The 27,780-nt window shown below is 44.6% G+C and overlaps 1 protein-coding gene across 1 annotated transcript; it reads right to left on the bottom strand.

Annotated features, from left to right (window-relative positions):
- Positions 1–1,072: 1,072 nt before the first annotated feature.
- LOC139293852 (sorbin and SH3 domain-containing protein 1) lies at positions 1,073–27,201 on the bottom strand. The gene is made up of 26 exons (XM_070915466.1): positions 27,168–27,201; positions 26,664–26,780; positions 25,783–25,889; positions 25,473–25,614; positions 25,216–25,245; positions 24,160–24,302; positions 23,720–23,780; positions 23,508–23,582; positions 21,687–21,722; positions 21,384–21,486; positions 20,305–20,419; positions 18,173–18,256; positions 13,885–13,934; positions 11,681–11,859; positions 8,256–9,713; positions 6,942–7,006; positions 6,595–6,765; positions 5,883–5,929; positions 5,270–5,384; positions 5,037–5,162; positions 4,673–4,867; positions 3,953–4,474; positions 3,202–3,297; positions 1,760–1,947; positions 1,542–1,648; positions 1,073–1,167 (listed from the first exon to the last, which is right to left on the bottom strand). The coding sequence occupies exons 1-26, from the start codon at positions 27,199–27,201 to the stop codon at positions 1,100–1,102; spliced, it is 4,434 nt and encodes a 1,477-aa protein (XP_070771567.1). The 3' UTR covers positions 1,073–1,099.
- Positions 27,202–27,780: the final 579 nt, after the last annotated feature.

The following is a 27,780-nucleotide window of genomic DNA, read 5'->3' as shown; positions in this document are numbered from 1 at the left end:
GGTATAAAAGGACAAATAAATAGTTTCTGAAAATATAGGATATGCATACACACAGTTTCTCTTAACTTTTATCAGACATGCAACACAGTCCATGTGTCCTGTGTCTGTGTTTGCTGTGGGAGCTGAGAAAAACAGAAGCCAACAGCACACTTCAACATTTTAGTGTCATCATGCACATGACTGTGTAATAACTGTTGTATAACAACCTTTGGATAGAAAATGAAGGCAATACTGAACTGGTATCTAAAGCTTTTGTGTTACACTGAGTTGTGAATGCTGTGATGTTCTTCAAAAGTAGCCAATACTGACTTTATGATGATTCAGAAAAAGTAACAAAGTAAAACAAGGATGTCTAAAGGGGCTTCATACATAAGGCTTAAAGTATTTAAACTCCGGAGGTCATTTTCTCAAATCTAAAGTGAGGAAAATTGTCTGTTGGACGGAGTCCAAGAATGAACCACCACATTTCATTTCATACATGTATGGCATGTTGATCTAAACACTGACGGTTTTCTTTTGGAAGCAACGTCTAAAGGACTGAAAATGTCTTTGAATCGTGGTTTGCATCATACTTAGCTAATCGTGATAAACACCTCTGGTCCTGAAAGGTAGCTCATGACAAACAGCTCCAACCCCACATCACATAGAAATACATTCTGAATCCTCCAAAGTCCAGTTCAGGTAATAAGATCCACTCTTTGTTCCATACACTGCTCTGCTGCCGGCCTCCAGACTGAGGTGCTACGTAAACACTTGTACGTGTACTGTAAATTACATTGACAAAATGGAAGCTATTATCTGTACAATAAAAGCTAGTTTGTGGTAGGTTTTCACAGAGAAATTCCACACGTGAACACGGACGAATTCTGTCGAGAAGTGTGTAAAATGTGGTCAAGGTGTACACCAGACTGAGGTTTGGGCAGTGAGCCGTCTCTGTCTTCGCCTCGTGCAGTTTGACATACCTCAGGCCGAACGATCACTTTCCCAGACAAAATGGATTCGCCTGGCTAAATGACTATGCTAACCAACAGCCATGCGCGATAGTAATGACTTCCCAAGCTTGACAGGCAACCACGTGTTACAGCCAGATTAGATATCTTTACAGTTTCACCTCCTTCACGTAATTCCCAGGGAAAGTCCCAAACTGTTTTGTCCTCTTTGAGGTACCTGCAGAGAAAAAGAAAGAGGAACATGGATCAGGCAAAAGACACTAAAAAAGTTATTTTGTTTAATTTCAGATCACGCGCTAAAATTACCTTGAATTTAGTGCACAAACAACTTTTTAAGCTATATTTAAAATCAAGTTCAAGGCCTGTGCACATACACAACGCACTCAATCATCTGCTGTCATTCTTTAGAAACCCTATATGGAAGGATGTGACACAGTGGAAATGGCTCTACTTCTCCAGGAGCCCTGAGCATGCACATTACACGCGTGCAGTCCTTTGCTGTCATTCTGCAGAAACCCTATATGGATTAATGCGACACAGCAAGTGTGACTGCAACTCCGAGGAATCTATCCCGAGGCCTGCGACACATACCGACAAACCAGCCGTCATCGCACTTCTCCATGACGCTGACGAGATCTCCCTCCTGCAGCTCCAGCTCGTCCTCGTTCTGTGGCACGTAACTGTACAGAGCCTGGAAACTGGAGCAGGACACAACGATGAAGTGGTAAACTTGCAAAGCTGAGAAGACTCCAAATGTGAAATCAATTAAAAATGAAATGTTGTGAAACTGAAACTCGGATCTTACTCACATTCCACAGCTGAGACGGCTTGGCTCCGGGCTGCTGCTGTGGGACTGGGGTTGCTGGGAAATGATGAGAGATTGTTTACTGGGGTGGGGGCGCAGTCTAAGGACAGAGTCATGAGGGTGGTGGGACAAGGTGCTGCAGTACCTCACCGAGGTCTCAGCTATATTTAAGATCTCATTACACACTGCTTCCTAGTAGTGAGTAGCAGGTGAAGTCGTCAGAGAAAGACAGACAGCGGCCCCACCGAGAGTCCCGGAAGAGGCCGAGGTGAAGTTGAGGGGGGAGGTGAGGAGTTAGAGAGGGGTGGGGTGGGGGGCGAAGGGCGAGACCGGAAGGTAGATCCGGTGAGTAGGAAGGCAGAAAAGGAAGTGATCCGTTAAAAGGCAGGTGAAAAAGCAGAGGAGGCGTTGGTGGAGCCCGGGAGGAAAGGCATGGAAAAGGCAAGACACCAGAGTGAGAGCATGTAGACAGGAAACATGAAATATTAGTTCACTTTTTTTTATAGGATTCAGTCTGAACAGGCAGTATTAAAGGGAAGCTGACAGGTACAACTCAAAGATATGGTTCCACATTTTGGGTAAATGTACTCTTGGGTACTCTTACTCGCTTTCTTGGTGAGACTTAGATGAGAAGATTGGTGTGACACATATCTGTCCATTCAATGTGAAACTGAAGCCAGCAGTCAGTTAGCCTAGCTTCGCATAAAAAGTCTTTGAAATTAGATTTCAGCTTGAAAAATTATAATAGCTAATGATGAAGCTAGTTAGAGTCAGTTACGTTGAGCTTGACTTGATGTTTTTAACCGCAATTTTTAAAAACAAACAGTATTTGTAAATAGTTACGTTATGATGTCACACATATGCAAATTAGTGCATGACATAATCTACCGACATCTAGCGCCTTTTGGGCAGCTACTTTCATATTGAGAATAGTTGGGAACATTGGTGAAGACAAGACAAAATCACTGCACCCAGCCAAGAGATTGTGCGGTACATCACCCCCCCAACTTTTTTGGACGGATTACACCAACAAGATCAAACTTGTTAGTTAGTGAGCTTTAGAGGTGCTGGCATGGATTTTATTAGCTTCAGACAAAGCCAGGCTAGCCTTTCCCCCTGTTTTAAGTCTTTATGCTAAGCTAAGCTAACGGATAAACACAAGAGTGATAGTGATCTCCTCATTTAACTTTCAGAAAGCAAATACAGTTTTATGCCAAACTGTCAAACTACTCCTTTAATGAAAGGACAGTCCTCTAATATCGCACATATTTAGCATGTAGCAGAAATATAGAAGACATAATGGGAGTTAAAGATGATGTGAGGCAAAGGGATCTTTTGAGGGTGATGGGTTAAAGAGTTAAACAGATGATGAAGTTACTTAACAAACTACAATTTATTCTTGTAAATCTTCACTGGAGGTCCAAGAAAACTTGTGTACCAGCTTACCGCAAACGAGTTAACATTGTTGTTGTCTTGGATGTCAAACAGCATCACAGGGCTCCTGGAGCTCCGCCCATAATGGTCAGCCTCATTCTTCACAAACTGCAACAAAAACATGTCAAATCAGCAAGGACATTTCAAAATAAAAGCTTTTCTCTAGAGACCCGACCACGTATCCACCTGCTGTAAATATTGGCATATAGTCAGGTTGCAATTCCCCGTCGTTTGAAACAGAAACCAGCATATAAATACTCACTTATAAATATATCACTGTCCTAAATAAACTTCCAACCTCCAACGGCATCCAAGGTATCACACCTCTGCACGGACCACAACAACAACATGCAACCGAATGCTGAATTTTTATGAAGAGATAGAAACTTGAGCTCTCAAATCAATCCTGGAAACACAAGCACAATTGCTCCTCTTGCAGTCCTTTACAGCTGGGAAACTGAAACTCACTCACAAACACTGTAAAACATTTGTGTGTTAGTAGCGCACACACAACCACATGCAGACTTGCAGCCTTAAGCAGTGTGACCAGTTTTAGCTCATTCTGCTAAACCAGCAGATACATCCCTCCACGGGGGGCTAAAATCAACTTCAGGTCAAATCTACAAGTTAGTCACGTCTTCCACACGTCAATGTCAGCTTCAGTACTTCATCGAACATCTATTTTAGGGGATCAAACTGTGGCCCAAAGCCCATGTTCCAGAGTGAGCCTGAGATGCAACACCGCACACCATGCAGAAGATACCTCTGCAGGGCTATTTCGCCTGCTGCCCGGGGCTGCGCGGCCCCTGTCCCCCTCTGTGCCTTCCCCCTCTGTCAACTCCTTCTCCCCCCTCAGCCAGCCCTCCAACACCGGCCCGCCACAGGGGCTCACGCTGCGCGACAGACGTAGGGAGGGAGGGGAGAGCAGGAAGTCCTCCCCCTGAGGTGGGGTGAACGTGAGGAAGGGTGTGGTTGAGTTGGGTCTGGGCGGGTAAGGTGGGGGGAGAGGGGAAGCGGCTGGGGAAGCCATGGGGGAGACGCAGTATGGGCTGCCGGTGATGGGAGGCACGGGGCTGGCAGAGAAGGGCGGGGGCAGGTACTCGCCACAGCGGTAGGACACGGTGGGCAGCGGCGGCAGGGGAGGGGTGGGGGCGGCAGGAGGGCTCCCTCCTCCCACAGTCAGGGAGATCCACTCAGAGGAGACAGCGTGGACCTCGGGGGACACGGAGCGGCGGGGGGAGCGAGGGAGGGGCAAGGGGGAGGTGGTCAGGCGATTACGATACAGCTTTCATGAGCAACAGGAACGTGGGAGGAGGAAGATGGAGGCAAAGAGAAGAAGAGGAGATGAGAGAAAGAAAAGAAAAGGAAACGAAAGATGAGACAAATTCACTCGACACAAAAACTTAAATTAAAGGGGGGGTGAACATAGAGGAGAATTTCTGGATTCAGAGATGCGATTGATCTACCAGTTTGGAGTCCTTACCTGAGGGGAAGCATTGGTGCTGCGCTGTGGCGACTGGCTGACAGGAGGGTCGGGATACTCCACCCCGTTTTTGATGCGGGGTCGTCTCTGCACTTCTACGTAGGTCACGGGGAAGATGCCTTGGCGGTTGGTGCCTGAGATTTTGCCTTCATACCAGTTTTCATCAACCCTACGAATGAGCGTGATCCTCTCTCCCTGCAGACGCATATTTTGTAGGTTCAGAAACTTGCTAACAAATGTTAAAAAATGCCTTCTTTGGGTAAATGTAGCACGAGTAACAAAAGGGTAAAAGCATCTCTATGTATAAATCCAAGTTCTTTTAAAGATGCTCTTCAGTTTGTAATGACTGATTCCCAGCCCATACCTTCCTGAAGGACATTTCCACCACTGTGTCCCCGTTGAAGTTGAAGCGGGCGACGGCTTCTCCATACTCCAGTACCTGCACTGGGACACTTTTCTTTGGCTGGGCTTTCTCTGTGGGGGGAAGGAGCTGCAGAAGGCAACAAATAACAAAACTGACTGAGTAAGAAAATATAAGATGGAAAATGGAAATAATAAACTGAAAAAAATAACAACAATAACAGTGAGAACTCATACCTCAACGTAACTTTGAGGGAAAATGCCGACTCGTCCATGATGTTCCCCTTCATACCAGTTTTGATCCACCTGTCGAATGATGTAGACAATGTCTCCCTTCTGAAACGGTAACTCCCTACAAGTGTCCCAAAGAGTAAAGACAGAAGTAACACGTTTACAGTATGAACATTTAGTAAGTGTGTGTTTAACAGCACTTTAGAGCCAGTCTGGTGGGTGGGATTTATTCACACTCAAGTAAAAGTTGAGCTGTAAATCTATCATCATTATTCTACTACTGTAAACACTCATTTCCTGTGATTGTATGCTTTTTTTGGCATCATTTTAACTGAAGTGGCTAACCCCACCTATGAGATAGAAATGCCAATAATTACTTCAGCAAACTCTGCTTATATGTAAATCTTCACAAGGTGGAAACAATATAATATATAATATGATAAGAATTATTATTATAATATATATATATCTATAGAATTTAATGCAATCCCAACATCCCTGCAACAAATACCACCAGTTGTGAAACTCATGATAAAAAGTTTTTAAGGTTGTTTTTTCTGATGTGGTATTGGTTTGCAATAAATGATAATGTGTTTATGGGTTAGGGGTTTCTGCTTACTTTAGAGTTTCTGCTCTGAAGTCGAAGCGAGCCATGGCTGGAGTTCTCTGTGTAGAAATAGAGAAGAAACTTGGATGACTCTTATTTTATGACTACAACTACATACATTGTATTGTTGTACAGAGTCAGTGAAAGTTACCCGAAAGACTAAATACCCATATGTCACTTTTTGGTTACTATACTCTCTAGACTTTGCTAAGATTCTTCTGCAGTTCGTTGTGAGCTGTAAATCTGCCTGAATGTCCTTTCAGTGCGAACATAAATATCATAGCAATGACAGGAATGGTGTGCTTGTGACTGACTGGGTTACTTCTCTACAGCATGCCCAGTGAGAAGCTACTGTGGGTTGTTTACTGTGAGACTGGTCTGCCAAGACACCAGGCACACCTTGGTAAACACAACAAGGGCGCAACTAACACCAGTGACATTACATCAGAATATATTGCGGGTAAACTGTGTGCACTGTGGAAGGGAAGTCTGGAGGTCTACTGGAGATATTCAGTGATATACTCAACACCGCATATTTTGATTCTGCTCTCGCCCTCTGAATCTTTGACCCAGAGGAGAAAGCCATCTGTGTCTGCAGAAATCCCACTGACAAGCCCATCACCCCCCCCACCCCCCCGACAGCCTGACTCACAAACAAACTGACAAAGCATCTGTCGTCTTTTTTCCTGCTTACAGAAGGATAAGACACGGCCCTGTATTGTACCTCTATGCCTGATTTCCTCTTCTCCGTGTTATCTGTGATGTTGAGCAGATCTCCGAAGCGCTCGTTGGTGATGAACTGGTGGTGCGTCGGGACAATGCCTGTGTGTCGCCTCGACGCCGTGTCAGCCTCTTCCTGTTCCCGCTTCAGCCGCCGCTGCTCCTCCAAGATTTTCTGCCAGGAAACCAGACTGAACTGTTTGTCCCCTCCAGATATGGGTCTCCTCTACTCTTTTATTCATGTGACACATTCTTTGTTATGTATAATATATGATTTCCTCATTCATAACACAGGGCTCTTTACGAAAAGCACTGCCAGTGAGGTGCAATTTGTGAAAGTTTGAAATTCACCTCTTTGTCCCCATGACGCCTCCGCAACACCTCATCCTGGCTCTCCCCGTGAACTGGGGACGTGTCTGAAACAGAAACAGAAAGAGGATTATGCTGCGAAGCATTTTCCCTGCCAACTTCAAGCCAAATCCCAGTCAAGAACAAATATAAGATGATGATATTGCAGTCAACTCCTTAATTCCAATGAACAGAATCATAAAAATATACAATAAATACAACCACGCATGCTTTAAATGAACACCATAATCTCTGCAACACTAAAACAAAAAGCACACACACACACACACATCCAAAAAGCCAAATGTATTCCTGCATGCACGTAGGAATGAACACAGAATGATCCAATGTGTGTTCATGAAAAAACAAATGCAGGAAAGAAAATATGAAACCTACTGTATCTCGGCCCAAAAAATAAGCATGACACCATGGTTTTACTGATCGACCAACCGGCATCCATTATTTTACTGAAGCTTCACCTTTATTATATTAGTTAGATATCTTTGTGACTTAATTTGCTCCCCACACCACCATAGATGTTTCATTCTGTGTCCCAGCAAGGGAGACAAGAATCAGTTATCAATGTTTCAGGTTTGTGTCAGATGACCCAAAGTAGTGGCTGTTACGTAAAAGAAATCAAAGCAGGGAACATCCTGTCTGGCTAAAACGAACCTTTCATAGTGAGAGAATGAAAGATGGCAGATGTAAATTGTTCCCGAAACAGAAAAAAAACAAAAACAGATACAGACATGGTGAGACATCAATTTGAGAGAGCGTATGCAATGTTATATCGAAATATCCTGCTTAAACATTACAGAGGAATGCTGGGATTGTAGTTTAAGGTATGGCTTTCACAGTCATTGCTTGTGTAAGGACAAGATTTGACCTCTCGTTGTGGAATATAAAAAAAGAAAATCGCATCTTGCATGATGTAATAAAATACAGAATTCTGTCCGTATTGATGTAATGCTTATGCAGGCTCTAGCACTCTTGCATACAACTCAAATCTGATGTCACCAGGAGAAATATACATTACCAAAAGCTGCCTGAACCTCCTACAGTCACTGGAGTGTTTTGATGCGATTGAGAGACCATACTCATTCACAGTGAAATGGAAGAGCACCAAACAGAACACTCAGAATGAGATGGAGGCTTCCCTGTCACTTTGTAAACACACCACACAGACTAGAGATGGAGGGTGGCGGCGTCGCTTTGTGGAGAGAAGGGACACAAGGTGAGGAGAGAGTCGAGATAAATGAGTGACCACAGAGGGAGGAGAGAGGAGGGTGACAGTGGTGAAAGGATGGAAATAGCCACCTCTGCGGTGAGCTGCCAGCGGCTGCAGTAGGTTCCCGTTGGCGTCCAAGCCCTGCCCGTTACTCAGGTGGTCAGTGTTGCTTCCCTCCCCATTACTCAGCCTCTCCAGGACCTCCAGGGAGGACAGGCGCTGAGGGATCAGAGGTCTGAGCTCAGGAGACAAAGCGCAGGGCCTCTGGGTGCCCATTGTCACCTTGGTGGCTAACAGAGTTCTCCGAGTTTGGTGGGACTGCAGGTTCTTCCGTAACCTGAAGGGGGCAGGGCCCATGAGGAAGAGGTTCCCCGGCAGCGTGGTCTTCTTCTCCAGAGGTGGCGGCCTCTCCTGTGTGGCCTGCTGCCTCTCATGCCTGAGGATGGTGGTGAAGCGGGTGTAGGAGGCTGGGCAGGAGCCTTTGCATTTGCTGGGTTTGAGGAGGAGTTGATGGTTCAGGTGGTGCAGGAGGTGGTGGTGGTGGTGGATATGGTTGTGTTGTGGAGGGGATGCTGTAAGCAGTGCTGATGGACTCATTGATCCACCAACATTTTGGTGGATCAGTTCTGGGGAACTTTTACTGAAGATCTGCTCAACCTCTGCCTCAGTGTTAGAGGGGGACTCAGTCCTGACATTGTGTGTGTCCTCTGAGGCGGACGCAGCCTCCTCTACAGTCCCACTTCCTGGGTACAAGTCCTCCTGCCCATAACTCTTGCCCTCTGCCTCCACTGGGGAGCAGACATCCGTCTGGGTGGCGTCAGCTACCAAAAGGGACTCCGCTGACACTGCAGACGCCATGTAGAGGTGGGCGGGGCTGTGGTTGGGGCTGTGGCCGTGGCTGGAGTGCAGGGTGGGCAGGGAGGAGGAGCGGCTGGGAGCCGAACTGGACCGCTGGATGATCATTTCAAACTCACTGACCCGTGACGAAACTGCATCCCGTGGAATGTTACCCCCGTCATCGGCCTCTGACCCCTCACCCCCGTCGGCCTTTGCCTTCTCAAACAGAGAGGCCAGGCTGCGGACACTGCCGTGGGGGCTGCAGCCGGCCGAGCTGGGCCGCTGAATGTGATGCATGGTCCTGTACAGGCTGGAAAACTCAGATGCGCTCCTCCTAATTGCAGGGGAAACATTCCTGAGGCCGTCCGCACACTCGGTGCCACAGCTGGACTTGGAGTCTGAATGTTGCCCACTCTCCCTTTCCTCGGCTCCAGCAAAGTCTGTGTCACATGGCCCCGTGTACAGATCCTCACAGCTGTGGGCCTTTGGGTGCCTGACAGCTTTAGTCCTGTTTTCTTGACTGTCACCACTGGGGGGCAGCAGCTTGGGCTTGAACTTAGAGGGCAGGATTTGGGGTATGCAGGCTTTGGCAGCAGATAGAGGCTTCATACTCTTACACTGGTTACCTATTGCATTACTGGCAAGAACCGATCGACTATTTACAGAGGAGCAGGGTGAAATTATATAGCCATTCCCACCTTTATAATCCACTGGCAAGCATGCAGGACAACAGAATAAACAACATATTAGATTACAATGGTCACAGGTTCACACACACTAAAACAGAGTCAGGCACATTTCTAAAGTAAAGACCAAGTTCCATCAAAAGTAGATGAGAAGAGGAAGCAGACCTGATGCATATTGTGCATCAAGTAATAGATGACTGTTATACTAACAGCATGGTACCGCAGTGAAGAATAACGCTTGGTAGAAATGGACCAAGGGGAAATTTACTGTCTATTCTTGCATCATTAATATCCCCGTAAACAGCAACATAAGAAGTGAAACATAAAGTATTAAAACAGCAATATGCCATGAAATGTTATGTGATGTTGGAGGTCATAGAGGAATTCTTAACACTGACTGCAGTATCAGTACACTTAAAAAACAAAAAGAAAAAAAAAAAACCCAACCTATTCAAATATTTTCTGTTACCTATTTTGTATTCATGCTTTTGCCACATGACCGTTGCCTGTCCCACTTTAACCCTGCCAGATATATTCTTCTTCTCTACTTTTAGCAGCTGCAGTGATAAATGGCCTGTGGCACCGCTGTTAAGACACTGCTTCCCCACTGCTACCCCGGTTGTAAATAAAATATGCACTATCCTGAGTCACCCTGTCCAGTAGAACATGATTGTCAAAAACCTCTGAGAAATGCTCGTGTCAGTTCTGGGCGATAGTGTGCTCGTGACAACACTACAGATGGAACCGGGAAATGACACAACACTTTCACATGCTGTGAGACACTTCTGTAGCATGAGTGACCCATCTGTCACGTTCGTATCTACCAGAAAAACACACACTGAGGAAGTAAACTAGATTTTATCCACGGCGTGTAGCAAGTAAAGCCTTCTGGCCACTGAGAAGACCTCAGGCTCTGTTCTTCAAAACACAAAGATTAAAACAGATATGTTTTTATTGCATGAGCACAAGACAGAAACACATGACGAAGTGTTTGGTTTCTAGCACTTGGTTATTTCTTTGGGCAGTAGGCTAATGCAGGAGCGTGCTAGTCAGTTGACTGGAGTGCCAAATCCATTTACGGCATGGTTCCACAATCGACTGGGTAAAAGCTAAAACAACTACCTTGATATATCTTTGTTTCAAGACGTGAATGATTGCTCTTTTAAAATATTCGTGTTCAGTCAATATATTACTGCAGAAATAAAATAAAACTAACTGTAACTCTGAGTGGACATCTGTTGTGTGTCTTCCCAGATGTAATGTAATGACATGTACTGGGTCACACTGTCCCTTTCTTTCTCTTCCTTACATCTCGTCTCCTCCCCCAGCGCTTCTCTCCCCGGCCATGTGCGCTGGCATTCCAGCCCCTGACCTCACACTGACAGCTGACTTCCTCATACCTACCCACCCTCTGTGTCCCTCCTGTTTATCTCACCCCTGTCTGGCTGGGTTGTGAAGAGCAGAGCTCTGTTTATCTCGCTCATTCCCCTCCTCATCCATCCCCTCTCTGGCTCTCCGCTCCCTGGCCCTGGAAGGCTCTGGAGTCTTGCCCTGAGCCTGCCTAGCGACTGGTGGCTCACAACTGGAGCAAGAGGGGGGAAAATCCCCAAGGTTAGCTTCTATTGACTTAGCAAGACAACCTCACTCCCTCCATGAGTTTTCCAAAGCAGATGGCCAATACACGCTTGATGAAAACATCCATGGCATCAATAATAAATCAAACGTTTCTAGGGGAATGAATGCTGTGAGGCGATTGGCTGATGCTGTGAGGTCTGGGAGCAAAGAAAATGCGTGGACTCCAACAGAAAGGTAAACGGAAACACATGTATCCCTGTCTGACACTTTGAACGGTCCAACATCAGAGTCTGTAACTCATTGGTTCTGTCTCAGCAGGAAAGGCCTTTAATGGCCCGCTCTACTGTCTAGTCCCCACACCCACATCCATAAACATACACACACCTGCCACATATGTGAAGTGGCTGGTATCCTACCTTTAGAGGAAGAGGAGCTGGCTTGGCGCTTGTTTAGGGCCCGTAGACCTTGTAAGGGAATGTCGCCGCCCTCCAGGACACTCTTGTAAACATGGCGGTCGCATTCTGGAGCCGCGGGCTCGCTCGTGGATGATCCACTGTCCTTCTCCACCTCGCTGTGTCCAGACTTGCTCGAGGAGCTAGACGGCGGCAAGAGGAAGGCAGACAGCTAATTAAACCCAGCAAATTCATTCAGAGGAGTTGTGTTACATGTTTTTATGATAAACAGAGGCCGCAAATTTGGGTAATGAGCTGTCATATGGTTCTTATTTAGTATATCTTGAGGTAATTCCTGTCTTCGCAGACTTGTGGGAGACAAAATAATCAGAGACAGAAAAGGCTGAACTTGAGACAGAAAGTGCAAAGTTTTGGCGGCTGATGTTGAGAGAAGGCATTGGCTACCACACATATCTTGGCATTCCAGAGAGGCCAACAGGACAGATTTCTATAAATATTCTCTGAACATTCCCACATGGTGCATCAGGCCCTGCCATGCACCTGTACAACTCTCAGGTTTACTCTTTCGCATGCCGCTCATGTGTTACTCACACTGCTCCTCTATTTGTACAGACAAACACGGTCATTAAACTGACTCCGGTATCATCTAGGTGAAATAAAAACCCATGCGAACCCTTTTCACTGCTGTCAGGAGAAAGAGGAATGCATTTTCCAAAATGTTTGTTTTACATCTGCAGTGTTGCCAAGAGTCAAGAGTTTTACAAGCTTGCACAAATGTATGGATACATTACCCTCCTTGTTCACCACCTCAACAAGAAGCTCTTTCATAGCTGCTGGAAAGAACATGTGCACTGCTGACTGCAGAGAGCCATTAAAATCATGTTGGTTCTAGGTTACTTACATGAATTCACATAAATGCAATACAGGGAATCTGCAGTGCAGGAGCCATGCAAGATTTAACACAATCTCTTGGGAAGGTTCTGGTGAGATCAACAGTCAGTATGTTGCCTGAGAGAGAGCCAGCGACAGTACATACTGCAGGTTAACTGTAATGTTTATTCATTTCCATGTTATGATGAGGAGCTTCTTTAAATGCCACTTACTATTAGGTATGTACTACTGCATCATGATGACAGCTCTTATTGTGAAGTCTTATTTATATAAATCTTTCATCTACTTTAACAATATCCCCTTGCTATTTTAGCCGTCTAATATCTTTCTATTTTATATTTCTCTCCACTGCACACACAGAGGGTGTCTAATCGAGGCCTGAAAACACATTTACTTGGAGGTTCATTCATGGTTTTGCATTTTACAATCAAATGATATCTTTACAAGAACATTCTTCAAAATGTCTCTGATTTCAAACAGACCCCAGAGAGAAAAACATCCGGCCCTAAACATATGAGCCTCTGAAGGAAGTCAGTTTATGACTTGAGGTTTCCTTTGACAAATTTGGGTGGGTGAACTTCCACCAACCCTTCATCAGGATCCTCTTCCTTTCAAAAATCAACAACGAACCAGTGGATTAAAAAGTTGGATTAGGAGTCTCTTTTCAAAGACTTGGCCATGAGGACATAATGATTGTAGCAGATGGAAAGTTCTTCGCAAAAATGGAGGGAGAAGTTTATTTTCCCTTGACTGTAGCGCGAGACAGTCACCATGGCTCGGTCCTAAATTCCTTACATTTTATTACGCAAACAAAAATAGAAGATGTCAATCTCATCAGACAAAAACAAAAAAGATCAAGGGCTCAGCAGGCTTTGTGTCAATAACAGCTAGCATCCTCTTTCATAATCCAGTTGCTGGTCATAGTTCTGTCCGCACACCCATTCAGAAGGAGATAACGGTTTTTAAGTTATGCAGCAGCTGGGTGAGTTCCCTCTATCCCAGTGACATCCAGGTTGCTGTCTTTAAATAAATCACCACATAGCAGCCATGTCTCCACACTACAACCACCCACCCCCCTAAAAAACACCACGAAACACAGACAGAGGACACACTGTTCTGGTAGCTTTTGCCTTATTAACAGGATCTCCTCAGGAAGCAGGAGTCCCCCCGCTGTAGGCGGGCGAGCTCTACAGGGTGGAGAAATCTCTCACTGACATTTATCCCCATAACATGCCTCAAATAATCATCAACATACTGTAAGGAGGAAGCAAGGTTTAAAGCTCAAGTGTTCAAATAAGAAGGAGGCATGGACTTACTACTGCTGCAGGTCGGAGGCTGTTTCCAGGGGGCTGAAAGAGGGGGCACTCTGCAACAAACCAAACAAAGAAGTCATTGATAGATCCACAGGAAGGTCTCTTCCAGCTAGAACAGAGGCAGGAGCATTAGCTATGGCCAGATTCTCTCTTCTTTTCCTCTCTGTCGTTCACTCGCTGGTCTGGGTTTTTGTCTCGAGCAGCCGGGGTTCTTAGCTTCTCTGGACTGGGCTTGGCATGGAGGAGTAAGCGTGTGTTTTGGCCTGCATGCAAGTTGGAGAAAACAAGCGGCAGTGAGGAGAGTGGAGGGGGGCGGGGGCAAGGGGGGGTTGGGGTGGGTGGGTGGGCGTGCATCGGTCAGGGGGCACCCATGCGGGGAGGGGGCTGTCACAGGCTCAGCCAATGGGCTGCTGTCTCCCAGTGAAGCCGTCTCTTTTGTCTGGTATTGAGTCACTCTCATTACCACTGGACCAGACCGGTGGACAATTAACCAGCTGGTGGTGCAAGCAGGCCGAATTACACACACACACACACACACACACACACACACACACACACACACACACACACACACACACACACACACGCAGACACTCTTATCTCACACACTTAAAGAGTCAAAAAGAGACTCAAATGCTTACTGACAAAGTAAAACATATCCATTGTAGATATTTATAACAATGTTATAAAGACAAAGAGCAAAATCATAAAGGCAGAAAGAGATAATGTGAGTGAATAAATGTTTAAAGGACAACAGGAGTAAATGCAGTTGGTATTTAGGAGCAGATATTATCTCCAAAACACAGGGGCGGTCATTCAGTGTTGCAGCACCCACTAGCATTTTGAATGGTTTAGAGCTAACTAATTTTAGCCCACTGTTTCTGTTGCTTTCCTCTTTTCGGACGTCACAGCAGGTAAAAATAACAGACGTGACACGGGCACTATGAATAAGAGCGCAAGTGTTGTTTGCAAATACGATTGCACAATCCCCATCCCAGCCAGCCTGGCCCTGCTGTTAATACCACATCCACTTCCCCCATGGCGCAGCCAAGCCTCCGCTTCCCACACCGATGACCAGACAAGGAGCATTCTCAGCAGCTCATTTGCCACAACATGCCTTTCCACTTAGTTGCCAGGGCAGGACGATCATTAATAACCTTTCAGAATAAATGCCTATCTTTATAAGAACAGAACATCAGGCTGGCAGGTCTATAGTCTCATCTATTTATAAAGCCAAATGTTCCATGTCAACTTGGGGAACATGCCAGTGTCATTGAATAATCTGCAGCTCTTCCTTGCTCCGCCACGTCTTGTATCCCCCCTCAAGTCTGATATCAGTAGGAGAAGATAGTGTCCTCTGACACCCCTGGGTAATTGGGCTTACACACACACACACACACACACACACACAGCATCAGTGGAAAGTAAACAGGAAACAAGCATGGAAGGCTTATCTGGAGTAAAGGATGGAATCTTAATCTGGTTATTTACAAGATGCCTGATTAGTGTCAGTTTATGTGAACTTTTCTTCATATAAAAGGCTAAAACTGTTCAGATTCAAACTAATCCTGCAGATATCACTTAACATCACATTACTGCTTCTGAGACAGTTGCATAACTTTTTTTATCAAGCTTATGGAATAAAAGAGAGATGCTAAAACCGGTCTGACTTATCAGATAGAGACACTTCTAGAGGATGAAACTACTTCCTAAAGCACTAACGGCGTGAAATGTCCCAAGCTGTATATGGACATGAATGAAGGCCTCGGTGAGTCAGTGGAACACTGATGACAATGTTTCTGCAGAATTTCCTGTGCATGTTTCCTAACAGGTGTCCCCCCCCCCCCCCCCCCCCCCCAGCTACTCAGAGCTCCGGCTCCTGTGCGCCGCTTTCATATTCAAAATAGCAATCATGAGTAGGTCATGGTAACATGAATCTCATTCTTTCCAGCACCTTATTTGTGTTGATATGTACTCATGAAAACAAGCAGCTCCCCCAGTGTGAAGGGCCTGTTATAGCCATGCACGCCCCTCATCTCATCTCCGCTAAATGCTTAAAGGTAAAGGTTAAGTGTATAACAGAGGTTAAATATGACAGCACAATGAGCTGGCGGGCTTACGGAGTTGCCTCCTTTAGAATATGTCAGGTGGCAGCTCCCCCTACGTAACTCGGCGCTGAGACAGTGTGGCAGCAGCCCCCTCGTCAGCATGTGCTCAACAGATGGAGTCACTCTGTCGGCTGTAGGGGGCCAAAATGCTCGTCCTGACCATAGATATGTGTGGAATTCCAGCCCCGGCTAGCCATGTATATCGATGAGCCTCTGTTTGACCGTAATTGTCACTGGATGTGTTCTCAGACTCTCAAACTTGTTAATATTAATCAGGGGGACCATTACTGTGATTATACACAGGTGTCACTCTTACTCGGTGGCTATTAGGTGACTAGAAGTGGCCACTAGTAGAAGAGTAATGATGATTTGACAGGACCGGATAAAGAAGTAGAAAGAATAGTGCAGTCTTGTAGGATTAGCAGATGTATTACTTACAGTAAGCCTGCTCTTTGGAGGTATTTGGTTGACAACTGGCTTATTAGCAGTGTTAAACCACAAGAAGACTGTTATAAAGATGTGGATCAGAGGAATTAGATGAACTTTTATTACTGTCAAGATGTTTCCTCCCCCCTTGGAAGTGGTTCTCCACAGCACTTTGAAGGTTATTAATAAGAACAGGAGCTAACTGGACCAAAGCCACGAAGGCCTAGCTCTTCATTTAACCCCTGAGCACCGTTGTTTTTGCAGACTTCCAGCATATCGCTCCTCCGGTAATACAGAGTGAGTACTGATATGTCAATCAAATTCCAATGAGCGTGGTGTGTCTGGCTGGGCCTTAAGGTCAAATACTGCACATACCAGGTGCAGCTTTAGAAGTGACTTTGACATTAAACAGGAGCCAGTCATCAAGCCCAGCTCATCTGGCAAACATCCAGGCTGCCATGAGACAGAGTCGGCCGCCTCCACCACTAAACCTCCTCCACATATACTCCAACCTGGAACGGGAGATTCTGCCCCTGCGTCTGGCTGATGCTAGGACATGACCTCATGTCGTACTTACACCTCATATGATCCAGGGTGCGGCAGTGCGGCTCTGACTGACAGAGAGCGAGGACACCCAACATCTGCTTGTGGGCGGCCAGTGCCACGCTTGTCTGGTGCCAACTGAGGCCTGAGGCATGGATCTGTCATGACACTGTATACTGCTCCAACATGCCTGCGCCTGTTTGGATATTTTGGTAAATATACCAGATAGCAGACGGGCAGCAATAATTATTTCAAGGGCCTGGGATTATCCTGGAGCCTAATGCTCGCGTAGACTGCAGCCTCTCCAAGTGAAGAGTGACTCCTGGATGACCCATCCAGTCCAGGCCTCCGCTATGATGCGTATTCTAGTTGGCAGGGTGCACATCAAAATGAGCAAAACAAATCGCTCCTCTTGGGTGTTGAGTTAACGGCACGGAAGAACAGGTATGCTGCCACGGTTGATCCTGTTTTAAAGAAAATATGGCGGTGATAAACTCACAGCCCTGTGATAATTTAATTGGTCCCGTATCATGGGCACCTGTGCTACTACTGGAGTGTAATAAATCCTAAATCCTTCTTGAATATGAATGATCTAAATTACACGGGGTAAAGGCCGCAGCCAACGTAAGTGGTCAGACAGGTTTGTGTTGCCTGAGCTGACTGTGCTCACTCAGACTCACAGATACAAATAAATAGCTGAGAGGCACTTTTGAAGAGGGCAAAAATACAAAAATAGATCTCTGACAACTATTTTAGACACTATTGGGGACAAAATCCTTTCAAATTGTAAGAGGTGATGATGAGGAATGACAGTAGCTATGCTAAATGCTTTGGAAAAAGCTTGCTGCTGATAGGATTTCTGGTATACGTTGTGAAAAACATTTAATGCAAACAGAGAGATTATGATGAAACAATAGGGATGCATAAAAGTTGATCAGTGGTTGGTCTCATTAAGCCACGTTGATGGGACACATGGTAGTAAATTTAGTTCAAGAGGAAACAGATGTTCCTTTTAAACATGCTGTCACATAACGTTTTATGTGCAGGATCAATAAAAAAAAAGATTCAGGACAATATTGCAAGTGAGGGTGGGAGGTGAAACTAGAGTAGTCCTTATAGACAGACACAGTTTGTTTAGGCATTATTTGAACACGGATGTTATCACATGCAATAAAACACAATATACTGTCACTTTAAAGACAGCGACCACTTACCGCTTTGTCAAACTCCATCTCTGAAAAGAATTTATACCAAGGCTCATTCTCTAAATCTACATCTTCTGGACTTACATCCTGAGTCTAGGGGCATGGCAACAAGAAGAGGAGGAGAAAGACAAAGAGAAGACAGTTCAGACAGCACAGAAAATACACACCAAGGTAATGAGCCTATCAGACATTGTTGACTGAGCCTATGTTTGTATCCAACACCATAAATGATCAGCAGCACTGTAGGTGTTCTCATTGATTTCCTTACAAGTACATTAAAGGACAGGTTCACATTTTTCAGGTCTATCTTAAAGGAATAGTTTGATAAAATCCCTTATTCTCTTTCTTGCCGAGAGTAAGATTACAGGCTTGACACCACTGACGTGTCTGTATGATAAATACGTATAGCTAGCCGGTCTCTGCACAACAGTAACACAATCTGCCTACCAGCACCTCTTAAGCTCACTAATTAACACATTATATCACATTAGTTTAATGTATACAAAAGTCTTAGTCTTAGTCAGCAACCAACAGAGACTCGGACACGGGAAGCAATTGTGCGGCGTTTGTCATTTTCATTTTTACACTTTGGTCTTTGTACGTATTAAACAAACAAGATTAAATGTGTAAATTATTGATCTTTGGAGGTGCTGGCAGGCGGATATCGTTACCAGCCTAGCTATTTCCCCGTTTGTGCTAAGCTATGCTAATCGGCTGCAAGCTCTTCTCTGACAACTGTCGACAAGAAAGCGAATAGGCATGTTTCCCAAAATGCCAAACTGTTCCTCTGATACAACAGTCACACACACATTCGTATGTTATGAAAGTTACAGGTCGCTGTAATTGTCTCTCCTCTACACACTGTTACTATAAGACTAAAAGAGATACTCACTTGATTTGACTGCTGAAGCCTCATACTGGCCTCGGCTGAACCTTTTAATGCAATTTTGCATCTCTTCCATTGCAATTGATTTAGGAAGGGATATCTTTGCAGCTAGTGTGGACAGGAGGAACAATTTCAGCCACTAAAAATGTTCAATGTACATATGGGCATTAAAATAGACAGGAAAAAAACAGGAACCTCTCCTTTAAGCAAGTCTTTTACCCAACATGTGCTGCTATTTAATGTGAACCACATATTTATTGTTTTCTATCTAATCAACAGACACATACCGACGACGACGACCAACAAACTCTTTTTTTTGAGATGTAATATAAATCAAGATGAATATTTTAGGAAGGTCTAAAGTAAGTAAGTAACAACTTTAAGCACCAGGGAGTAAAAAGAACGGACCTAACATAGACAATGTCCAGCTACAGCAACAGGGACACTGACTCATAATAACTGAGCTTGCGATTGAAAAACAAGGGTTCATTATTTTACAGTGTTCCCAGGATGAACTGGAGCAAACTCTCTCTAATGAGTGTATTTGCTGTCACTGGGATCGGGCCAGATCTCGGCTAATGACATCTATTAGCTTGATGTAACTGAGCATCAGACAAGCAATAATTATGTAACTAACTACTTCATCACAACACTGAACACCTCCATGCCCTCTATTATGTAAGAGGAAAAAAGAAATTCAAAATGTATGTATTCTCCTTTGGTAAACATTACACTGTAGATCCAGGCAGCAGCTGCCAATTATTACATGTAAGAAAGCTCATCCTCAAAAGACAACCCTCAAGGACACTGAATAATGCCGCACCATTTGATTCAGCACAAATTGTTAGGGCTAGAGATGAAAGTAGGGAGAGAGAAATTACACTTGGGATCACGCTGGGATCTTCTTACACCGAGCAGATTCAGTCCAATAACCTTAAGTTGAAGACAGGAAGACAATGGCTATCCTTGTAAGTGATCCCCCCCCCCCCCCCCCCCCCCCCCCCCCCCGCTGCCAAGCAGGATCATCTGTCACCGCAACGGGACACCCTTAAGGAATGTGGTGCACATGGCGATTCAGGCAATACGTCGCTTTCCGAGCCATTAGTGAAGCTGCCACCCGGTAGCTTAGATACGGAGGTGGTGGGTGGGTGAGGGAGGGGTGGATGGTGGGTGGAGAAGGGGACAGCTTACACGACATGCACACAGAAAGAAAGAGAGAGAGAGAAACAGGCAAACAGGCAGGCGGCTAGCATACCGTTCTCTCCAGCTTCAGCACCGACGATTTCCCCGGCTCGTACTCAAAGATGCTCTTGGGCTCGGCGCGATACTTCCTGGTGTCTACCTTTTTATCCGGGGGCTCCCACTCGTTCCTGTGGAGAGGCGGGTGTCAGGGAGGGGTGGGGTGTGGGATGGAAGAGAGCCAATCCTTATCAAGTAGTCTCCATGGCAACCAGCATAGGCTTTCAATGTAAACATGACGTCCGCCCTCATTATTCCTGCTCTCTCTCTCTCCCTCTAATGATGATATGACAGAAAATCCAATTCACAGTTGAGCTAAATCGGTAATTCGATCAGGTAAACAAGATTGGAGCCAGTGACAAAAAACAGAGCGCAGCATTTCCTGGGAGAATTTCTTACTGTAATAGACAGCCAACGCTAAAATTACTGCTCCGAGAAGGACCGAAATAAGACCCTTAGCTAAGAAACACCCAATATTACATCTATTCTCGCCACACAAATAACGCCTCGTCTTTCTTTAATGAAATTCTCCTCAAGCCGTGTTTAGGTGAACACACCCCTTCATACATAACCACCGAGGAAAGAGGAAGGTCAGTCCTCGACATGTCATCTGCAGCTCTGGTGGGCAGCAGTTTATCCTCCATCACCTGTCCTCCTTCATCACTCTATCACTCATTTCACAGATCATTCTGTGTCAACGCTGGTGTGTGTGTGTGTGTGTGTGGAGGGGTGAGAAGACTAAACCCAAAACTGGAGGACACAGCAGTGGAAGCCACTGGGGACAAAATAACCTCAGATTTGCAAAGGACAGAACTGCTTTCTTTTTTGCCCCGCTGTGTGCACGTTTTTTTTCTGGAGGTGAATGTGCAGAACATGCACGTTATGGACTACCATCACAGCCATGCTTTAACATCATAGGGGCACTGCATGTTACAGAAATAGGATTTCTCTAGTCAGAATTACATTCATGTTACGTAATTGTTATCTTGGAGTGGTATCCTGAGTTGTACACAGCTCCTTTCTCCCCTAACAAACATGACCAGTATGTGCGTTTGTGTTTAATAAGGAGGGTTGGAGCAGATGGAGGACACTGACCTTTTGGCAGAGGGTTTGAGGGAAGAGGACCGCGTTGGCACAGGCATCGACCGGCCTCTTAAATCGACCTCAGCGTCACTTTTTGAGCGCGGGACTGCTGTCACTGAAAACAGGAACATAAATATGGACAGGCAGCAACAGCATGATACTCAGCTGCATTAGTGCATCAACTGAAATGTTAGCAATGTTTAAGAGTAAAACATCTTGGTGTTATCTTGGATGAATTTCAATGAATACTAATAATGGGTGATACACAGTTTTGTGCGTTTTGTGCGTGAATGAAAGTCCAATTACAAAACTCACCATCTTTCAAGTAACCCAAGGGGGTGGGACCATCATCTGAAAGAGAGGCAGACTACAATTAAAAATCATATAAAATGTTTATCTATCTATCTATCTATCTATCTATCTATCTATCTATCGATCTATCTATCTATCTATCTATCTATCTATCTATGTTACTTGAAAAGTAATGAATATAGCACACAACTAAATAATTCATAAGGCATTAGAAACACTGTTTTCCCCCCTGTCTCACACCTTCCATTAGGCCAAGCACTACAGGTTCCCCAAACACAATCAAAGCGTGTCAAATCAAAGCCCTTTACAGGAAGCATTACTGGGCTAAAAAGGGATCCAAGACATCGATGAGCGTTAAGGCTCTGAATAAGTAATGCATTGTAAAGCAAAAAGGCCATAACTGCCAAATTCAGAGTGATCGCTACAAAAGTTATTATGTTTTCTGTGAGACATCATTTACAGAGTCAGATCAGTCACAACTACACATGATTACCTCAATCATGTCAAGCAGAGACCGTATGTACACGGTGCAACTACAGAAGAAAAACAAGAATCTTGCACAAATCTTGCCTCCTCCTTACAGACCCAAAACTAAAACCATGGACCTAACTCAACCTTTTACAAAACATTGATGGGTGCAGCTTGTTAGGAGCAGTACACAGGCTGAAGGTTGTGTACTGCCTGAGAGACTCAACTCAGGGCCACACGGTCCAGAGCCTCAGTGCAGGGCTGCAGCAGCATCTAGTGGCTACAATAGTACACTACATTAATAGACCGCTCAAGCGTTTGCGAACGATGAAATATCGAGAGATCAAGTTTTTAATATCAGATGGTTAACAGCAAAAAGAGAAAAGCCATGAGTAAATGTTACATTTTGTTAAGTGAAAGTAGAATGACACTACAAGGCTTCGTGCATTATCCAGTGCATTTTATAATGTATATGTTTGTGGAGGTTGACCTCTTTATAGCAAACCATGTTTAAATTAAGGCGTTAAAGGCTCGATCCCTATTTTTTTGTGCGACAACGTTAATTAGAAGGCACAGTATATTTGAAGTCCTATCCAAGATGACCCCAATGACATCATCAGGGTTAATACAAATAAACTGACCTCCATGTGTAAAAGCAGTGGACATCTTTTCAAATGTAAATAGAGAATTCAAAGCCGGTCAATGAAAGAGTGTAGGTTTAATCTTGTGTTTTTGGTAGAGGGGCTGGCCTTTTGTTTGTGCCTTTAACTGTGTTTGTACCACTCAGACCATGGGCCTTTTTCACAGCCGACATTCTAACTTGTCGCAGCAGGAAAAGCACAGGTGTTACTAATAACATTATGACTCCGCTCTATTAAAGTGTCCCAGTGAGTCATGACAGTGTGGCAGTGAGCCGGCATGAACAATACCAGGACCCTGAAACTTAAGCAGCTAAATGGAATTCAGCCATCAATTCGTTTTATCATTTACACCTGTGCTTTTCCTACCGCGACATGTCAAAATGTCTTCCGTGAAAAAGGCACATTAAATTCAAAATGCCTGCTGACCTTGAAAATGTCCCAGGACGGCAAAACTGAGTCAGATCAGGAAATGTGCACGAAGCCTGCAGTGTATTTAAGGTTTATGGAAATAGCAGCTCGATGGAATGGAACAGACGTCGGAAAAAGATTAGGTAAAAGCCTTTCAAATACTTTGGGCATCTTCAAGGTATGTGGTTTTGTACTTGCCACGGGGGGCCAGGTATGACAGATTAAACACAGCTGAAGTATTTGAAAGGGCCCAGGATGGCTGCAGATCAGTAAAGCCAACGAGAGCGGAGTCACCGCCGTCCGATACCTTTAGATTTCACCTGAATGTCATAGCTCTCAGGGAAAATGTAGGTGGGGCGGTAAGGGTTTTCCTCAATAGGCTCTGAGCGCAGTGATGGAGAGACAGAGCACAGCGTGACATAACATACAAACACACACAGGGCTTGGACACCAACACAGAAACATGACAGGATAAACTGATCGGACATACAGAAAGTAGAATCGATGATTTTCTCTTACCAGGTATCCTGTGGATCTGTTTGAACATTGTCTTGTACCAGTCTTTGGACTTTTCAGTGTTCTGAAATTAAGATGTGGAGAGTTTTAATTGATAGCAAATAAGTGAAGACAGACACATATATCAACTTATATCAAGCAGGAGTGGAGCTGCCCTGGAATGACATTAACAATGGCTGCATTCCACTGAGATGTGTACGCTGGCACCTAAATGGAACAGAGCCACTGTTAATGTTATTAGTTACACTTTCAGTCAAAAACACCTCCTGTGAGAAAGATGTATTACTAATAAAATTACAAAAATCATTCTCAAATCATGAATGAATCAACAACATGCTATGTTACAATTAAGCAAAGACCCTTGTATCATATGAACAAAACACCCATTAACCATCTGCAGAGAGTAGATTAGTCTTCATTTGACAGTAGGTTGTGCTGCTCACCCGTACAGGCACAATGGACTTGTTGAGAGGACTGAGGACAGGGGAGTTCAGTGATAGCCGCAGCCTCTTCCAGTCCATATCAGGGACTGGACTGACTGAGTCTCTCCCAGGATCAGGGCTTTTGTCCCGTTCTGGGGTTGGGTCTGTAACAAAAACAAAAACAAAACAAACCTCAGAAACCTGTCAAATAACACTACAAACTGTTTGAGTTAGAGGTCTGGTGAAGGCCAGGCTAAAGCATTGAACTGCATGACAAGATATACAGATAAAGTGGGCTGCATACAGTAAAAGGCAGGCAATCAACAGAATAGTCCTTTATTACTGCAAATGTTTTGTTTGTTATAGCGAGAAAAACACATTATAAGTGCTGCATCCCATTTAGTTCAGCTAATGATGAGCATGAAAAACAAATAAGCGTTGGTGTGTGTGAGACCTGGGTCAAATACTATCGGCAATTCATTCTTAGTATGTGTATCTATGGGCACTGTACGTCATATATGGAAATATACTGTGTTTTACTTTTGTGCATTTTCTCCAAAATGTTACAACATTGTAAGAAGATTGTAATTATATTCTTTCAATTGTTTTTTCCCTCATTTCACGGCAGTAAAGGCATTCGATGATACAAAGCTGCAGACCCCAAGGTAAACTTTGTAGCACATATGCAGCATGTGACATTTGGCCCCCAAGAGAGAGATGTGTCAGGTGTCAAGTAAGTGGAAGACAGAAGGAAATGCAAAATCTCAATGGGGCACTCGTGGTAACCTTTGACATGAAATCAAATCTGGTTTGACGCAGGTCTGGAGTTAGCAATATACAGGAAAAGACAGAATGTGAGTTGCAGGAAACTACACAGAAAAAAACACAGCCATATTGTTAACACAATGACGTATAAAACATGACTCATTCACTTGTCATGGTAGTAGGAGGGTGACAGATGATTCAGTCAGGGAACCAAAAACATTGCTCTTTAATAAAACTGGGACTCCTGCAGGCTACGACATGAAAAACACATTACAAACATCTCTTAGACATAACCAAAACCCCGGTGCATACCTTCAAAATGACAAAGGTGCTTTTGCTGCTCTGTTGTGAGAGAAAGACAGACAAGGACAGGACAGTGAAATGTGACTAAGCAATGAAGCAAAAGTGAGCGAGACAAAGCCAATGGATCACAGCTGAGACCTAGCTAAGGGTGCCATGAAGCTCGGCTGATAAAATGCCACACAGACATGTAAAAGCATGTCCACGACAAACATGAACGCTTCTGGAAACTCTTCCCGATCCCCGTCATCCCAGCCTGGCGTGCTCACCTCTGTTGTGTTGTAGCAGGACTATGGTGGGGTTAACTGTGCTAGTGCAGGGATAAACAGAGCTGGAGGTCGACGTGATACAGTTCTGAATGTCCGTGTAGGATGGAGCCTGGTTTTCTTTTATGCTTTCTGGTGAATTGGCCTGAAAGTAACAGAAAAAAAACACTTTAAGATCCATAAGAGTTCAAAAGTTTTGCGAGGGATCTCACTGAAATCAAAGAAAGACCTCAGCATGAAGAGATCAAACAGTTCTCATAATTGAAGAGCAGAACAAAGATCTCTGTGTTACACGGGGTGGACGTAAACGTACCTGGCACTGAATGTTGTTTACAGGAGGTAAATCAGCTGCGATGTTGCTGCCTCCCTCAGCCAATCCTGCTTTAGAGCTGTCTCCATTAATCTGGCTTGTCCAGCCACCTAAAAAGAGTCCAGAACCCTCTCAGTTTGGCAACCAGCGCAGCAAGAATATAAAACACTGAGGATGACACTAAAAAGTACAGTATTTCAGTGAGCTTGTAACGGCAAATCAGAAAACCATAACAGCTAATTGCTCATCAAATAAATCTCCATTTCATTCGGCTGGGCGTGAATGCTTTCCTTGGTGGTTTTCATGCACAGAGATGTTAATATGGCCAGGAAAAAAAAGATTCTCCCACAATCTCTGAACTTTGTCATGAGAACAAAGCGCCTATTCACTGAGCTGCAAAGGCTGTTTGTTCCAATGGCCTTTATATTCAGGCTCTACAACAATTAAAGCATCTCCCCCAAAAGCCTTGGCCAGCCTCCAGTCCAGTTCCAATGTGCTCTACGTAACAAACAAGCCCACAGTCAAGGCGCCCCGCTCCAAAGTGCAGTGTGGGCAGGCCGCAACAAAAAAGCTCTTTGACACTCACAAGAAAATATGAGCAATCGCCCTCTCTGAGCACACCCAGCCACTGAGCATACACTCCAAAACATGACGTGTTATATAATCCTGACATCAAAACAGAGCTCTGAAAGGCGTTTGAGGATTTTTACATGATGAAATGCTTTTGAAATTACAGCAACCTTCACATTCGCCGTCCACATTCTCCAGTGATGTGTCCCATTTCTTTTTTTTCACGTGGCCGTGCAACTGTTACTGACCTCCAAATATTTTTTCATCATGTGGAGAGTTGTTATGAAACAGCTGTGGCATTCGCTCGGACTTACTTGGCGTTGTGATGACATTTGGCTCTTCGCTGATGCAGCCCTCGTCATCTATGTGGACGAGGGTGGCCCTCAGAGTCACGACTCCTTTCCCTTTGCACACTCTGCTGGGGTCCAAATCTGAAATCATTCAAAACGAGAGTCTCACTGCTACAGCTCCTCATCGTTCAAGGCATGGCGGTCTTATATTTGGTATCCTCAGAGTGCACTCCTGCTTCATAGCTGCTGGGAATACAAGTTATCGCTACCTCATGCCCCAAAAGACCAAAATAGAACTGTAATATGCGAACCAGGTCATCAAATTAATATCCTAGTGTCCCGTGAAACTAATTGCCATGATCACACTGTCAGGGCTGGAAGTGGAGCAGCTTGTCCTGTCTCAACGCAGGTTATTAAAGTGTTAACAAGTGAGTTTTAAAAGCATCCTTCTAAGATTTCTTTGTGAGTGTGAGGTGTCCCACAGTTGTAGGCACTGAAAGATTGATGAGGCTACGAGAGATACGTCACCTGCGGCAGGAATCAGGTCAGGAGAGCCTTTCATGGTTGTCAGAGGGGTGATCCTGACAGCGCAGACCGTTCTAGGACCTGATGGGACTTCAATAGACACACACACACACAAAGACAAGAAGACATATTTTATGTATGGCTAAAAAGTTGCCAGAAAATCCACATCAGTTAATCTGCCTTATTCAGAGGGAAAAATGTAGAAACAGACAGAAGGAATGAAAGATCTCGACACATTCTGTGCCAATAAAAGATTGACATGTGTTTAAAAGTGTCTGTGTGTCTTTGTGCTTCATCGGCATCCAATTATTCAACCAAAAGCATTATAAGTACTCAATGGTACTTAATGAATTAGGCGCACTGAATTATTTGTTGAGCTGAGAGTGAGATGACTCACTGGGAGATGCGCTCGGTCTTACGCTGCCCCCTTCTGGAGAGCCCTGGAGGAGAAACACAGGGATGTATATATGTATATTCAACATACAACGTGATATCTGGGAAGCATACTGCACATAAATCAGTGTGCCATATCATTAAACATCAGCCCACAGTGCCATATCATTAAACATCAGCCCACAGATACACCAAGATGCAGCAAAGATAATCACTATGTCAC

Source organism: Enoplosus armatus, chromosome 12 (genome assembly GCF_043641665.1).
Source record: "Enoplosus armatus isolate fEnoArm2 chromosome 12, fEnoArm2.hap1, whole genome shotgun sequence".
In the NCBI taxonomy this organism is placed as follows: Eukaryota; Metazoa; Chordata; class Actinopteri; order Centrarchiformes; family Enoplosidae; genus Enoplosus; species Enoplosus armatus.
The sequence above is the reverse complement of the archived record's forward strand: the minus strand, read 5'-3'. Positions and strand labels throughout refer to the sequence as shown.